General features: G+C 39.8%; 1 protein-coding gene across 2 annotated transcripts in view; it reads right to left on the bottom strand.

The window, feature by feature from the left end:
- Positions 1–18,064, bottom strand: part of far1 (fatty acyl CoA reductase 1) — a 123,735-nt gene that overhangs the window by 36,967 nt on the left and 68,704 nt on the right. Inside the window, exons 3-8 of one of the 2 annotated variants that reach the window (XM_078549384.1) lie at positions 12,187–12,362; positions 10,178–10,357; positions 8,645–8,822; positions 7,656–7,700; positions 5,491–5,618; positions 2,927–2,994 (exon numbers count right to left, since the gene is read on the bottom strand). In XM_078549384.1, the coding sequence (XP_078405510.1) occupies positions 2,927–2,994; positions 5,491–5,618; positions 7,656–7,700; positions 8,645–8,822; positions 10,178–10,357; positions 12,187–12,362 (775 nt within the window). The remainder of the gene's footprint in view (positions 1–2,926; positions 2,995–5,490; positions 5,619–7,655; positions 7,701–8,644; positions 8,823–10,177; positions 10,358–12,186; positions 12,363–18,064) is intronic. The other variant, XM_078549385.1, reaches the window with a different exon arrangement.

The following is an 18,064-nucleotide window of genomic DNA, read 5'->3' as shown; positions in this document are numbered from 1 at the left end:
TTCGCTTGTATAGTAATAGGCAATAAATGCTTGTCTTGCCAGGAACGCGCATATCCAATGAATGAAAAAAAACGCTTCATGGGATGTAGGTATTGATGACAAGGCCAGCATTCATTGTCCATCCCTAATTGTTCAAACAGGTGGCGGTGAATCACCCTCTTGAACCACTGGAGTTTGTGTACTTCCACAGGGCTGTTAGGGAGGAAGTTCCAGAATTTTGATCTAGTGATGATGAAGGAATTTATATTTCCAAGTCAAGATGAAAAGTTGGAGGTGGAGATGTTCCCATGTACCTAATGCCCTTACCTTTATAAGTGTAGAGATTGCAGGCTTGGGAGGCATTGTCAAAAAAGCCTTAGCAACTTGCTCCAGTACATTTTGTAGCTGGCACACATTGCATCGGTAGTGGAGTGAATGCATACGGTGCCAATAAAGCGGGTTGCTTTGTCATGGATGGTTCTAAGATTTCTTTTATGATGTTGGAGCTGCACTCATCCAAGTGATGGAGAATATTCCATCACACTACTGACTTGTGCTTTGTAGATGGTGAACAGGCTTTGGGAGTCAGGAGGTGAATCATTCACTGCAGAATTCCCAGCTTCTGACTTGCTCTTGTAGTCACAAAATGTGTGTGGCTGGTCCAGTTTCTGGTTAATGGTGAAACCAAGACGCTGATGGTGAGGGGGATTTGACAATGGTAATGCCAAAGAATGTTAAGGGAAAGTGGCTACACACCTTTTTTTGGAGATGGTCACTGCCTAACATTTGAGTGGCGTGAGTGTTACTTGCCATTTATCAGTCCAAGCCTGAATGTTGCCTAGGACTGCTACATTATCCAAAGAGTTGTGAATTGTATTGAACACTGTGCAATCAGCAAATATCCTCAATTCTGACCTTATTTTTGACAGAACTACCCTGAGGACCTGGTTCAGGTGCTGAAATGACTGGCCTCCAGCAACAAATCATTTTCCTTTATGCTGGATATGACTCCACCCAGTGGAAAGTTTTCCCCAAGTACCATTGATTTCAATTTTGCTAGGGCTCCTTGATAATATACTTGGTCAAATGATTCCTTGATGTCAAGGGCAGTCACTCTTACCTCACTTCTGGAATTCAGCTATCTGTCCATGTTTGGACCAAAGCTGTAATGAGGTTTGGCATTGCATGGTCCTGGCAAAAAACAACCTGAGTGCCAATGAGTAAGTTATTGGTGAGTGAGTGTGGCTTAATAGCATCTTCAGTGACACATTTCATCACTTTGCTGATGATTGAGAGTACACTGATGGGGCAGTAATTGGCTGGATTAGATCTGTCCTGCTTGTTGTGAACAATTTTCCACATTGCTGGGCAGATGCCAGTGTTGTAGCTCTACTAGAAAAGCTAGAAATATGGTTAGCTTTGCTGCACAAGTCTTCAGCACTGAAGCCGAGATGGTTCAAAGCCCATTGCCTTTGCTACTTTATCCAGTGCTACTATATCCAGCTTGAAATTATGTGTAGTGAATCAAATTATCAAAGACTGTGATATAAATTATCAAAGGCGGGCTTCTGTGATGGTGGGGACCTCTGGAGTAGGTCAAGATGGATCATGCACTTGGCACTTACAACTAAGATGGTTGCAAACTCTTCAAGTCTCATCTTTAGCAAATCTACAAAAACACTCTCCCTTGGTTAGTTGAAATAGAGGGTGAAAATGACCTTCGTCAGTTACACAAAACAAGCACATGACGAACTGGCAGTCATTTTCACTTCTTGCCCAATTTCTTTCTCCAAGTTTTGCAGTACCCTCATGGAATAATATTATCCCCATAGTCTGCAGATACCATGAGACACAAGCAAATCAATGACAAGAGGGGATATTTTTTTCCCCCAGTGACAGAAGGAAAATGGAAAAGCTGACTACGTTCCCCTAAGTACAACTTGTTCTGGGTCCTATATCACATGCCTCAATTTCAATTACACTCTCTGTTGTGGAATAATTAATTTTGCATCTTAAACTATGCAATTTATCAAAAAAGAGGCAGGCTGAATCAGGGGGTGGGGGATGGAGGGATGTTATTCAAAAATTGAAATTATTGCCACCCACTGAAAAGGTTTGATGTAAACTAAGTTAAGATTACATCTGTAGTAGCAGGTCAATCAATGACCATTTTACTCCTAAGCCAACTGGTACCACTTAATAACCCAAACTTTTTGTTTGGATTTGAATCCCATCAATTTTAAAGAGCAGCATGGGAAAACCATGCAACAGTAACCACCACCTTTAGACCTATTGTACACAGAAGAGCTTTAACCAAAAGCAATCAGGTTGGCATCATGGTTGACACAAGCCTATTTTGAAATCTTGTGATATGATTTTAACCCAAGAAAAGAGAATGAAAGTAAAAAGATTTTCTAGATCAAAATTGCATTTGGTTAAGTGGAGGAAAATAAATCTGAATCTTTGCATTTTTCAATATTCTGCTCATGACATTAAGGCAAACCCAAAACATGGAACTGTACTTTTCAACCTCATTGTACTGTTTAATTTGTAGTGGTGACTTTCTTTTCTGTACAAGCAGTGCCATACAGGCAATTAGTCAGAAAATAACTGGACATTAATGGTTCAGATTATTAAATTCCATGGGTCATGAGACCAAAACAGGCTTCCAAAATCATGCAGAAAAACTAGCCATGCATCAGGTCATGTACACTTGACATGTGGTACGTAAACTTTTGGTAATCTCAATTCTCCTCTTGCTTCATTTCGGTTAGAACATTTCAGAGCTGCTGTATGCATAGTTGATTAGTCCAGTACTACACTTCACCATGTTACACTAAGCAATAATACCACTGAACTAAAGTTACACTGTAATTAAGTTAACTGCAAGCATTTAAGTTTGATGCAATGGAACAAGTATTGTAAAACAATAAGCCATGTTTCATACCAACTTCACCCCAGTGGAAAGGATTGGTGCCACCTGTAGTACAGTTGTAGATTAATATGTTTCTTGGCCTGAAAGGTAAAATTAAAACACAAGTAAATGTAATTTCATTAAGAATCTTAACAGCATTCACCTTAAACCTCACGATAGTTTGACCCTACAACCAATATAAAAGGTAGGACAGTGAACTATGCATTAGGAATTTCCTTTTCAAACAAAAAGCAAATTTTCCCATGAAAGGGGAAAGAAAAGATTCAGCCACTATGAAATGCATGAAGAATTCTACCTTTAACATCTTGGAGCTACTGAGAATTTGTAAAAATGACCTGTGTGGGCAGGTGCAAAAGCTAATTAAAAATCTCATGGACTGTTAACCTTTACCTCAAGATAACACAAAGAGATTAAAGCTATGATTCAGTTTTATAAAGCCCTGATTAGTTCTGAGCACTGCACCTCAGGAAAGTTGTATAGGTCTTGGAGGGGTTACTGTGCAAATTCAGCAGAATGATACTGGGAAAAATCTATTATTAAGGAAGTCTTAACAATGCGCTTAGGAAAATCAGACAAAGTCAACATGGATTTAGAAAAGGGAAATTGTGCTTGACAAATTTATTAGAATTTTTTTTAAAGTAAGTAACTATGAGGCTAAAGGGGATCCAGTAGATGTGGTATACTTGGATTTCCAAAAGCCATTTGATAAGGTGCCACACAAAAGGTTAACGCAAGATAAGGGCACATGGAGTTGGGGGTAATATATTAGCATGGATAAGAGGATTGGTTAACAGACAGCAAACAACAAGTAGGGACAAATGGGACATTTTCAAGTTTGCAGGCTGTGATTAGAGAAGTGCCGTAAGGATCAGTGCTGGGGCCTCAGCTTTTGCAAGGGAGTGCCAGAGAGTAACGCACCTATGTTTGCTGATGGTACAAAACTAAGTGTAAAGGTAAGCTGTGGGGAGGACACAGGAAGGCTGCAAAGAAATATGAAAGCGAAATACAGCAGGGATGTTGGAAATCTGAAATAAAAACAAAAAGTGCTCCACAAATTCCAAAGATGTCATATTGGAGTAGAAACGTTAACTCTGTTTCTCTCTCCACAGATGCTGGCAGACCTGCTGAGTTTTTCCAGTACTTTGTTTTTATTGCAAAGAGGTATAGACAGGTTAAGTGAGTGGGCAACAAGATGGCAGATGGAGTATAATATCAGGAAGTGTGAGGTTATTCACTTTGGTCGTAAGAACAGAAAAGCCGAATATTTTTTCAAAAGGGATGGAACTTGCAATTGTTGATGTTCAGAGGGATTTGAGTGTACTTGCACAAAGAGCACAAAGTTAGCATGCTGGTGCAGCAAGCAATTAATAAAGCAAACGGTATATTGGCCCATTGTTGCAAGGGGGTTGAGTACAAGAATAAGGAATCCTTGTTACAATTGTACAGGACTTTGGTGAGACCACAGTGGAGTATTATGAGCAGTTTTAGTATTCATACGTAAAGGAGAACATACTTGCAATGGAGGCAATAAAGCAAAAGCTCACTAAATCGGTCCCTGGGAGGAGAGGGTTATCCTACGATGATAGGCTAAGTAAATTGGGCATATCTTCTTTGGAGTTTAGAAAAATGAAAGGTGATCTCATTGAAACATGCAAGATTCTGAAGAGGCTTGATAGGTTAGACACAGAGATTATACAACACGGTAGCACAGTTTCAGGATAAGGGGACAATCATTTCAGACCGAGTTGAAAAGAAAATTTCTTCAATCAAAGGGCTGTGAATCCTTGGAATTCTCTATTCCATAGGGTTGTGGATGCTCCATTGGTGAATATATTTAAGGTTGAGACAGGCAGATTTTTGGTCTCTCAGGGAATTAAGGGATATGGCAAGTGAGCAGTCAAGCAAAGTTAAAGCCAAAGGTCAGCCATGATCATATTAAATAGTGGAGCAGGCTCAACAGGCTGTATGGTCTGCTCCTGTTCCTATTTCTTATGTTGTTATGGGACTAAAAATGCTAAATGAGGGCAAGTTGCCCAGACTGGGTCTATATTCCCTTGAGTATAGAAGATCTAGTTGAGGTTTAGGATGATTGGAGGAATTGGTAGAGGCAGAGAAACTATTTTACTCTGCTGGGGAGCCGAAACAAGGGAGCATGACCCTAAAATTAAAGCTAGACCATTTGATGTTGAAGTCATGATGCATTTCTTCACAGAAAGCATAATAGAACTTTTTCTCCAAAAGCTGTAGAGGCTGGAGGTCAATAAAAAATTTAAAATTTGAGACTCAAAGTTCTATAAGGGTTACAGAACCAAGATGGATTGATGGAGATAAGATACAGATCAGCCATGATGTAACTGATTGCCAGAACAAGCTCACAGGGCTAAATGATCTTGCCCTGCACCTATGTTATGGAGACACAAAGTGGCAGATCTCCCAAGGCTAAGTATTCAATATGCATGATAACCATTTCTTTTCTAGACACAGATGGGGCAAGTGCTTCAAACAGGGAGTACATTCCAAGGAAATCTTTTCCCCATTAAAACTGCAGTAGCCACATCAAATTTAAGAGGAGTCACCTGCTGTACCTATGAACACCCGAATACCATGCAGCTGCCAGAGTCATGTTTATAACCACATCCACTGGAATCAGGTCTGCCACTGCACTGTTTGACGCTCTCATTGTGCGAAGGATTCCTTTTCCAGCCTGAAAGATCAACCAATTAGATACAGGGGAGGGGAAATAAAGCACAATTCTGAAGCTCTTATACTCAATTTACAATATTGTTACAAGTCAATAGCACTGCACAAGTGCAGGCTTTGAAATAATGAGCTATACACAATTATCCACTATGTGTCCATAGCTAGTGAGGCTCTGTGATGGGAGCATGCTAGTAAGATATTTACCCTTATATTCCAGGCAAAAAGTTGGTTCTTTTGTGTTATTAATATGTATTTAGCATCAGATGAATTTTAGCAGCACCCCTGGAAGTGCACTCATCGTTGATGGGGTTTGAATGTTTTTATTGCACATCTTTAAATAGACAAAACGTAAAACCTAAGAAAATTCGGCACCATTGGAACAGAAGTAGGCCATTTGTCCCTCAAGCCTGTTCCACCATTCACCGAGATCATATTTGATCTAATACCTAACTCCATACACTCACCTCTACCCATATCCCTTAAGACCTTTGGTTAACAAAAATCTATCAATGAGTTTTAAAATCAACAATTGATCTAGCATCAATTAGTGTTTGCAGGGAGAAGTTCCAAATTTCTACCAGTCTTGTGTGTAGAAGCCTTTGTTAATTTCACACTTGAAAGCACTGACTGGTTTGTAGATGATTCTCACTACTCCTGGACACTCCCAAACAGTAGAAATAGTTTTTCTCTTGTTCTGTTCCCCTCAATATCTTGAAAACTTCAGTCAAATCATCCTTAACCTCCTAAATTGCAGAGAATACAACTGTAGTTTGTGTAATAACTTCCCCTACGTCCAGGTATCATTCTGGTAAATCTATGCTGCACCCCTCCAAGATCAATATGCCCTACGCAAGGTGTGGTGCCCTGAACACCTCAGTACTCCAGGTGGTCTAACCCGGGTTTTGCGTTCAGCAGTGGAAAGACATATAACCAAACTGGAGCAAGTTAAGCAAACAAATCAGCTAGCGCGTGGTGCGCTAGGGCAGGGCCAAGCTCAATCCATAATGCTAGATACACTGAATGAAAAATTGCAAGCTTGGCCTCCAGTAGCTCACATCATAGGAGGAATAACATTGGGGCAGAGAATCATGTCTGTGTAGTCACTGGCAGCACCCTGAAAGCAGACTCCTTCCTCCTCTATTGCACCCATCAGACCAGGGAAAGAAATGAGCATTAGGAAAATAAAAAGAGGGCAACTTTTCTAAGTACATGTCTAAAAATAAAGGTGACAGAAAGAACTTCATAATTAAATTGACCATGGTCCAAGTCTAATTGATATGGCATTATAGATTTTGTTTCTATTCATTACAGATAATTCATTAAGGCAATGCAATCATCAAAACTCCAGTGTTTTCTCACGTCAAAAGGTTTCTAAGACATTTAGTAGCTTTTAGAGAGATACTGGCAGGTTTTAGAATGAAACAATCTCAAAGGTATCAAATACAGTCTTGTAGGATACAATTTTTTAAATTTATTCTTTCATGGGATGTGGGCGTCGTAGGCAAGGCCAGCCTTTGTTGCCCATCCCTAGTTGCCCTTGAACTGAGTGGCTTGCTAGGCCACTTCAGAGGACAGTTAAGAGTCAACCACACTGCTATGGAGTCACATGTAGGCCAGACCAGGTAAGAATGGTAGATTTCCTTCCCTAAAGGGCATTAGTGAACTAGATGGGTTTTCATAGTAACCAACAATGGTTTCATGGTCACTATTACTGAGACTAGCTTTTAATTCCAGATTTTATTTTATTGAAAATTGAATTTAAATTCCACCAGCAGGCGTGGTTAGTTTTGACCCCATGTCCCCCGAGCATTAGCCTGGGCCTCTGGATTACAACTCTGATCACCAGGATAAGCAATGTGTAGTAACACTAGCACAGCAGCTGATGTACTGAAATGGATATCACATGGCAGCATTAGCAAATAGGGTATTGAGTTAAGATACAAGCACTTTATTTTGTAACTGAACACAGTACACAATGGATAGCCTGTTTTATGTAAAAGATTTGAGCACCAAGGAAATGACATAACTTAATGCTACTTACAGCAATGAAAAGCCCACTAGGTCCATTGAAATTATCAATCCAACCCTATTTGCCGAAGACACAAGAAAGGAGATGAAAAGATTTTAAGTTGTTGAGAACATAATCACATTTAACATAGTGTGCATCTGATTAAATATCCTCTCTTGAACTACAGCACAATGTTTATTGAAAAACCCTTCAATATCAGGAAGAGGCAGATGAACCATATTAGTTTTCCTAAAATGATAAATCATTAAATATTGGAAACTGAGCGACAAGTAGCCTTGGACAAACAAGTTGTACCACTCTGGTACAGCAAGATTAACCTAGAGTGTCACCTGGGGTCAACTTCCATCAAATCCTGAAAATGTGACTGCAGAAATATACTGTAGCCACTGGGCTGTATGCAGGCATCATGCTTTGGCAATCTGGCCCATAAAGCCCATGCAACTGAACTGACTTTTCTTTCTCACTTGCTGCTTTGCCCTTTCAAGCCTGGAAGTTTAGAAATGGCTGTTCAAAGCACTGTTGCCTGATTGGTTGTCAAATCCTGAATCCCAACACGAAGACCTGTGTAAATCTGTAACTTAAGATACATGTACATTAACAGCAACATCAATTAAAGCTTTTAATGAGCCTTGCAATGTTCTACAGTTTGTATCTAAGCTGTACAAAATAAAAAGCTTAGACATCCCTCTTTGGCAGCATGCCTATCACTTCACATTTCCTTCGCTCCATTGGCGACCATGCCTTTAGCTGCCTGGTCCCTGAACACTGAAGTTCCTTCCTTAAACTTCTCCACCATTCTACGGCACTCTCCTCCTTTAAGACACTACTTTAAAACTACTTCTTTGACCAAGCTGTCCTAGCGTCTCCTCCTTTGGTTCAGTATCAAAATTTTATCTGAATCTCTTCAATATAGCACATGGGACATTTTACAACGTTTAAAGGTGCTATATGTATTCAAACTGTTGTTGTCTTAACTTTTAAGAAATTACCCCAAAACTTACAGGAAATGGTTCCTTCCAGCTGGCTCCCACAATAGAAGGTCTGACAATCGCAACATTTAAGTTTCCACATTCTTGCTGTACAACATATTCGGCCATGGCTTTAGTGTAGGTGTATGTGTTTGGTCTCTCGCCAATTAGTTTTCTTGTAATGTCCTGAATGAGACCATCATCCATCCACCTATGAAAAATTTATAACAGTGAAAAATGCAAAGCCTTAAAAAAATAAGCTAATATGACCTACATCTGAATTATGTTCAAAACTAAACAGAGAGAAGCACTCAGTTATGGATCAAGAGGCTGCTTTACAAGAGTCACTAAACCCACTGAAATAACCCTTACAAGTTCAAACAGGTATCAAAATAGTTACAAGCAAGAACACTACTACAACAAATGAAGATCAAGATAAATGAGAGAACATACAAGTACTCCATTTAGCTGAATACAAAAGCGCACAGACTAAAAACCTAAAGGGGGTCAGAACGAGTCTGCTTTGAAATCTGGCACTTAGCTGCACGTAACAGAAGTCTTTTTTTAAAAAGCCATCAGCTAAAAGTAATTTATAATCCAATATTCTCTGCATTGTCATGAAGCTATTAATGTATATAATATTATTGGAAAATATTTTTCTTTTAAAATAGGGGTTTAGTCTATGGGTCCTAATTGGGTTAAAGCCAGCTAGTCTGTGCTTTGTGTACTAGTTTTGATATGTAAGAGAGATAGTATTCATTTGCATTTTTTGAATAGAGCATTCAATAAGTGGGGTGAAAACTGACACCTATCTAGCAGATACCAAGCAATATGTTTATATTACTAATAAAATTGGTGCTATGAAAGGGGTTTTATTGTTAGAAGAGGCTGGTGACGCAATGAGAATTTACATTCAATGGGCGGTGGTAGGTATAACTTCAGCAGTTTTGCGTGTGCAGAGCAGAGGCAATGAGAGATCAAAAGGCAGCTGCAAGCCTCCAACTGTAGCCACAGGAACCAAAGTGAAAAGAACCTCATTTTGGCTTTTTGTTTTTATCTCATTTTGAATTTGTAAGGTGAAAATGCTTTGTCTGGTGTTTGGTTAAGTCTATGGGTTGCTGTTGCCTTAATGGAGATTTGTTTGGGAATTTGTTAAAAGTTATGATAGTAGTAATTTAAAGCCATGTGGATATATATTTTAACCTGTGTAAATTGATAAAATGTTTTATTTAGTTTAATGTAAAACCTCGAGAACTGGTGGTCTGATTCCTGAATTTAGAGTCGCATCTCAAACATAACACTTAAAATTATAGGTTATGACAGTTGGTTAAAGTTTCCCTCTGGGATTTTTAAATAGCTCAGCTTCACCTACTGCATTGGTCATAACAGCATCTACAGGAATGCTATTTTAAAATAACTGTTGAAACCTTTTTGCACAACATGGGAGGGAAGGAAATTGTAAAGACTGAATGGAATGATCTACATTGCAGAAAAATAATCTAACCAATGAGAATTGTTTATGTTTTATAAACATAGTAAAAGAAAGAAATAAGACAGCAAACGTACTCCAAAGCTTCAATCAATTTTTTAGGATCAACTGGAGGTGGATAAATGACCTCCTCAATATGTTTGCGATTGCAGTGTGCATATGCGGTAGAAACGTGAATGAAGACCTCAAGCTTCTTCATCAGCTGTGCAAAAGCAAGGAGTTGGCGGGTAGCGACCACATTCAGTTGCATTGCATCTCTGTAAGGGAAGAACAAAGATCGTCATCAGATGTCTGACATTCAACACGCCAAAATACCAGTGCTGAAATGCACTGGCCAATTCTTTACAAAATAGGCTCATTAGAGAAAAGGGCCTTGTCTCACATTTAATCTCCCATCAGTTTATTTTAAGTTACAACAATGAAAAAAATAGAAGTACATTTAAATCTCAAAATAATTGTGCATAACAAGCAAAAGATTGAAGCACCAAAGCTTTTGGATGTAGAATTTTACTGCACAGAAGGTACAATAACTAATCAGCCATTTATCTTGAACCACAATGACCTTGGTTAGGTCACCAGGATAATAAACTTGTTTAATGTAAACAACAAACAGTTTACAAGCCACCCAAATTTGGTTAACGTTTATCTATAACCTGAATATATTTTGTTGAATATATTTTACATCATGAGACATGTTTAAAGTCACCACTTTTTGGAACAAATATCTAAAAATATTATAAACATATAACAAACAAGTCACTTTCTTGTAAATCTATAAAACTTGACTATATTAGATCTGCGCACTCCAATCCAAACTTTTGAAGTGATGTTATGTCAATATTATAGATAAAACATTATAAATTGCCAAGTTGGGCAACAATGTTAATTACTGGTTCATGTGTACATAAAAATTTCCACTCTCAGATGGGTGCAAAAGTTGATTTAAAGTCAGAGCTGTGAAGCTGCTCACACTCTCCTCAGCCAGATGCATGGTAACTCCCTTACAGGGGTATAGTTTTTGAGAAAATATAAACAAATGACAATAACTGCTCGGCAGTTAGAAGATGACGCATCGACGGCTGGTTTCCCAGTCTGATGATATTCTGAAAGGTGAGATAGCAGAACATTTCCAAATCTTCTTCAATGTACTTAGCTTTCATAAAGGCACTGTTGTGCTAGACTCACAACAATCAACTTTCTTTTTTTAAAAAAAAACAAACTGCATTCACTGTATAACAGTAAATGCACAAATAAGCAGATTAAAACTATACAAAGAATCAATTTGAGAATGCCTGTCACATCAAATCAAATATAGTCTTGCTGACTTTTAAGAATTCATTTAGTCCAATAAAGAGGGATGGGGAGGGAAGAGGAAATTACACAATAGAGAAAAATAATAAGTAATTTACCAGCTTCCGATTGATGAGGTGGGGGCTACCTTGCACAGGTAGTGTTAATGTCAACGGCATTCACCAGATTCACCAAGGTTGGCAGCATTTGAAATTTTGTGCTGCCTTATGCTGCATGAGACTCAGGCATCAGGCATTGGAGACACTCCCGTAATACAAGTGGCTTGAAGAGAATTGAGCCACTTCATTTTCATTAGTCTAAAAAATTTATTGCTCATTAAAATAAATTCCCCATTTTACTTTGGGTAAAAGAAAATCATCCATGAAATATGCAGGAATGTAGGCCCAGCAATTTCAGATTGCCCACACCACTGCATAACATAGCCAGCGGGTACCAAGTCTCAAAAGTACAGTGCCCTCCCAAACCCACAGCCTCTAGCACTGTGAAATGCAAGAGCAGCAGGCACATTGGAACACCACTACCTCTTAAGTTCTCATCCAAGCCACACACCATATTGGCTTGGATACACATCAGTCAATCCATCATTGGATCAAAATCCTGGAAGTCCTTCCCTATATAGTGCTGCAGGATCACCTACAGACTGCAGTGGTTCATCACCACATTCTCCAGGGATAATTAAGGATAGGTAATAAGTAAACATTGACCATGCCAGCAATATCCACATCCACTGAATTATCAAGTAAAAGGAACATTTTTTAAAAATGCAAACACCTACTTCAAGGTTTCATTGAAGCGTACGGTGGCTGCACAGTGAAAGACTATATTAATGCAGGATGTCAGGAGTTCCTTGTCAGCCTGATTAAGCCCAAGCTCTGGCTGGGTCAATTCACTGCTCACTGCTACAATCTTCTCTTTGAAATCTGGCTGTTCATCTCTCAGTCTGTCAAAAAGCTACACAGGGGATAAAAAAAATGATAAAACTACATTAGATAACTAACAGAATAAGTACTGCAAATTCACCCATATAGTAGCTAACGTATTCAGTGGATAATGAGCATATGAGGAAACTACATAGCATTCATTCTCAATTCAAATGGTGCAATTTGGGAATATACTATTTAGAATCAAGGCAAACACTACTTGAGAAGGACATCATAATTTAAAAAAAACACTAAATGCTTAACTTCAGCTGCGGAAAAATGTAATTAAAATTAATATTCAACTATGCAAAAATAGAGAGTGGCTCAGGGAGAGCACTCTTGCCTGAACCAGGAGCTTATGGGTTCAAATCCCATAAGAGAGTTGCGCATGCAAGTGCAGTATTTCAGTCCAATACTGAGGAAGTGCTGCTCTGTCGGAGGTTATGTCTGTTTAATGGAATGCAAAACTGAGACCTTGCCTGTCTTCTCAAGCGGATCTAAAAGAACCAAAGATACAATTTGCAGAGGAGCTGGTGCATTCTCCCAGTGTCCAGGCCAACACTTATTCATTAACCAACATCACTAAGCCAGATTATCTGGTCCTTTTCGTGTTTGCTGTTCGTGGGGTCATGCTGTGCGCAAACTGGTTTCCGCATTTCCTACATGACAAAAATTTGTGTTTATATAGTGCCTTTAGCACAGTAAAGCATCCCAAGACACTTCACAGGAACAATATTTGACACCAAGCCAGATAATGAGATATTCAGGCTAGTGGTCAAAGATATAGGCTTTAAGGAACATCTAAAGGAGGAAAGAGAGCCAGAGAGACAGAAAGGTTTAGGGAGGGAATTCCAGAGCTGAAGGTCTATACAGCTGAAGGCATAACTGTCAATGGCAGAGCAATTAAAAGTGGGGGTACACAAGAGGTCAGAATTGGAGGAGCACTGACCTGGAACTTTGTAGGGTTGGTGGAGATTACAGAGATAGGAAGGGGGAGAGGCAAAGGAGGAACTTGCAAAATAGAGTGAGAATTTTAAAACCAAGGAATTGTCAGAGCAGAAGCCAATGTAGGTCAGCAAGAACAGGGGTGATGGGATTTTGTCTGAATTAGAAAAAGGTTGCAGAGTTTTGGTTCAACTCAAGTTCATAGGGCTCATTACAACAGTGACTACACCTTAAAAAGTGTTTTATTAGCTGTGAAGAGATTTAGGACATTCATGAAAGGTGCAACATCAAAGCAAGTTATTTCTTCAGCAAGTTACATTAAAACTCAGGCTGTAAAATTGACTCAGAATAAATTTTTGGACATCCTGAAGCCATGAAAAGCTTTTAGGAGAGCAAAGTCATGGCAGCAGAATGGGAACACTGCTGTATAGTTTGAGGTTTATACATTTGGGAAGAAGTAGACAAAGAGAGAATATGCACTCAACGGAAAGATGCTGAGTGATGTAGATGGACAAAGTTCAAACACAGAGTAATTCCATTAAAAGTTGAGTGCAGGTAGATAAAAAGGCCACTAGCATTTTAGGTTTTATAAATTAGCCTCACAGGGCTAAGTAGTAATGAGCAGTTGAGTGACCGGATGTAGGAATTAAAGCCATTGACAGCAGACGTCAGCCAAAATGATCTTTAGGTTGAGAACATATTAGGAGGAGTGACTTCATATACTGGAATGGGATCCACTACAGAGAAATCCAAGAGCTGTTTAGAAGTTTGTAAATTTATGAACAATTTTTAAGCAGACAAAGCATACAGGAAACCAGGATAAATTAACCAATACCAAACACATGCAGGACCAAATACCAACTTAGCAGCTAATTGTTGGGCACCTCCCTAATTCTACTATTTGCATGACACCATTATACCATGCCTTGGGACTTTTACTATGTTTATGGCATGATATAACTGTAACTTACTGAAATATTTATCAGCTATTAAATTCTGTTAGGGATGCTGGTAAGGAAGATATTATTGTGGAAGTCATTTTATGCGCAAGGCTCCATTTTATGACAAATAGATGTCTTTGTAATCTGATAATTGCAGTCTTTTTGGAACATGTCCAAAAAAGGCTCAACTCACAAAGCCGTGGGCTTCTCTTTGCCGTCCCCTATGGTTGGTGCCAACTGGATTTATACCAACAGTTACTTCAACATTCTTGCAGATTCGCATATAACTCCATTATCCTTAGGCCACATAACCAATACATTGATTTCAAAAACCTCATCCTTATACAGGTCTGTCAATGGCCTTGATCCATCTAGGGGAGAAGGTGGGAGAATGGGATTGAAAAACTTATCAGCCATGGTTGAATGGCGGAGCAGACTCGATGGGCCGAATGGCCTAATTTCTGCTCCTATGTCTTATGGTCTACTTCTGCAACCTTCAGCCCTATAATCATTCTTGACTTTCAACTATGCATCGCTCCCTTCCAACTCCATTTTAAATGGCAAAGTTATTAGTCATCATAACTCTGCTCACTAGAATCCTCTTTCTAAGCCCTTAAGTTTCTCTCAATCCCTTGAGTATATGTGATCTGATGGTGATGCTTAAAACATTAAAGTGCTTGATAGTGCAAATATGCAGAAACTATTTCCTCTGGAAGAATCAAGAACTAGAGACATAATCTTAAAATTAAAATCAAGCCATTCAGGACCAAAGCACTTTTTCACACAAAGGGTAAAAAAAAAAATTGTAATTCTCTCTTCAAAAGGCTATGGTTTCTAGGGGACAATTGGAATTTTCAAGATTGAAATGACAGATTGTTAGACAAGGTGACCGAGAAATGTTTTTTTTATTCATTCATGGGGTGTGGGCTTTGCTGGCTGGGCCAGCATTTATTGCCCATCTCTAGTTGCTCTTGAGAAGGTGGTGGTGAGCTGCCTCCTTGAACCACTGCAGTCCATGTGGTGTGGGTACACCCACAGTGCTGTTAGGAAGGAAGTTCCAGGATTTTGACCCAGCGACAGTGAACGTCATGGGGTAATGGTTAGATTCTCTCTTGTTGGAGATGATCATTGTCTGACACTTGTGTGGTGCGAATGTTACTAGCCACTTGTCAGCCCAAGCCTGGATATTGTCCAAATGTTGCTGCATTTGGGCACAGGCTGCTTCAGTGTCTGAGGAGTCACGAATGGTGCTGAACGTTGTGCAATCATCAGTGAACATCCCCACTTCTGACCTTACGATGGAAGGATGGTCATTGATGAAGCAGCTGAAGGTGGTTGAGCCAAGGGCACTACCCTGAGGAACTCCTGTGATGTCCTGGAGCTGAGGTGACTGACCTCCAACAACCACAACCATCTTCCTTTGTGCTAGGTATGACTCCAACCAGCAGAGAGTTTTCCCCTTGATTCCAGTTTTGCTCGGCTCCTTGATGCCTCACTCTGTCAAATGCTGCTTTGATGTCAAGCTTGGCTAGGGGCACGGCAAGTTCTGGAGCACAAGTCTTCAGTACTATTGCAGGAATAATGGCAGTATCCAATGCCTTCAGCCGTTTCTTGTGGAGTGAACCGAATTGGCTGAAGACTGGCATCTGTGATGCTGGGGACCTCCACTCGACACTTCTGGCTGAAGATTGTAGCAATTATTGTAGCAATTGCAGCCTCATCTTTTGCACTAATGTGCTGGGCTCCTCTATCATTGATGATAGAGCCTTCTCCAGTGTCCACTACCATTCACAGCAGGACTGCAGAGCTTAGATCTGATCTGGTTGTGGGATCGCTTAGCCCTGTCTATCACTTGCTGCTTATGCAGTTTGGCACACACGTTTTATCAGGTTGACACCTCATTTTTAAGTATGCCTTGGTGCTGCTCCTGCAGGGTTGATCCCCTGACTTGATAGTAATGGTAGAGATGGGGATATACCAAGCCATGAGGTTACAGATTGTGTTCGAGTACAATTCTGCTGCCGCTGATGGCCCACAGCACCTCATGGATGCCCATTATTGAGTTGCTAGATCTGTTCGAAATCTATCCCATTTAGCCACACAACACAACAGAGGGTATCCTCAATGTGAAACCAGCCGAAACTTCGTCTCCACAAAACTGTGCGGCGGTCGCTCCTACCGATACTGCCATGGACAGATGCATCTGCAGCAGGGAGGTGGTGGACATTGAACTACCCCCAACAATGGTTTTATCACATGTTGTTCATCATTAGTTCCAGGTTTTAATTGAATTCAAATTCCACCATCTGCTGTGGCAGGATTCAAACCCGGGTCCCCAGAGCATTACCCTGGGTCTTTGGATCACCAGTCAAGCGACAATACCACTATGCCATCGCCTCCCCTTGAGCAAGAATTGGAAAATGGAAGAGATGTGATAATCCATGATGTAATTCAATAGTGGAGCAAGCTCGGTGAAAGCAGGGGTGTGTTGCTGAATGGCCTACTGCTGCTTCGAATTTCCTACATTTAAATTTACTACAACCCTTTCCCTTACGAAAAACCTTGGGAAGTTTTCTACTCTCAAAGTGTAGAACAAGTTTGAGAGCATTTTTTAAAGTTTGAAGCATTTTGGAAATTTATGGGTAAAATTAGAGCAATGTTAGCTAAATATAGCCCTGAATATGATTGCATTTAATTATTCAATTTGTGGTGCAATCTACAAGTGAATTGCTGACTACAGGAGGTGTAGAGCACATGAATGAAAACTGAAAAAAACTATGGATCCTCGAGCATATAAAAATTCATTATGTTCAGCTAACAGAGTTGGAAGCCCTTCAAAACATTACTGCGACTGGGAAACCTGCAATTATATAATTAAAAATGGTTTGTCAGTTGGAAGGAGGAAGGTGCGTCAGGAGGAAAGAGAAAAAATCAGCACATGACTAGGTATTCCTGCTTTTCTTTTTAAATTGAAAAGGCATTGGAAAAGATTTAGAGAGGAAAAAACACAAAGATGCGAAACGGTGACACACAACTTGTAGGGAGTAACTGAGCACAAATGTCAATGGCAGATCTCCTGTGGTGTGGCTCACAGGTTGTTTGAAGTATTGATTGTTCTGAAGTTCAACCATTAACCTGGCCAGACCCTGTAAGGACCTTGCTCGAGCACATCCTGTAAGAATCCAGGTAATTGTAGTTGCCTGCATTGTGCATTTCTGATGCAAATTAGAGGTCAGTAAATTTAGTGAAAATTTTAGACTCCAAGTTATAAGGAACTATGTTTGAAATAGTTGGGATATGTTTCTCATCAAAGACTATTCTGGATCTGCAATAGTGCAACACCCAGGTTGTGACCGAAAAGCAAATGCAAGAACAGTTAAATGTATCAATCAGAACAGGGAACAAAAAAAAACCTTATACCATATACCAACACTAGTATTCCCAAAAAGTAAATTCCTGTATCAACAATTCAGATTTATACTGCACCTTTAACATAGTAAAACATCCCTAGGTGCTTCATGGGAGCATTACCAAACAGAATTTGACACAGTCAAAAAAGGAGATACTAGGACAGGTGACCAGAAGCTTGATCAAAGAGGTGAAGTTTAAGGAGTGTCTTAAAAGGCATAAAGAGGTGGAGAAGTTTAGGGAGGGAATTCCAGAGCTTAGGGCCCAGGCAGCTGAAGGCACAGCTACCAATGGTAGAGCGATTAAAATCAAGGATGCATAAGGGGCCAGAATTGGAGGAGCAAAGTGATTGTGGAAGGTTGCAGGGCCAAAGGAGGTTAGAGATAGGGAGGGATGAGGTCAGTTATTTGGCCAAGAAAATGTAATTTGCGCACTAGCA

Source organism: Cetorhinus maximus, chromosome 9, assembly GCF_964194155.1.
Source record: "Cetorhinus maximus chromosome 9, sCetMax3.hap1.1, whole genome shotgun sequence".
Lineage (NCBI taxonomy): Eukaryota > Metazoa > Chordata > Chondrichthyes > Lamniformes > Cetorhinidae > Cetorhinus > Cetorhinus maximus.
Note: the sequence above shows the minus strand (reverse complement) of the source record. Positions and strands in the feature narration are given on the sequence as shown.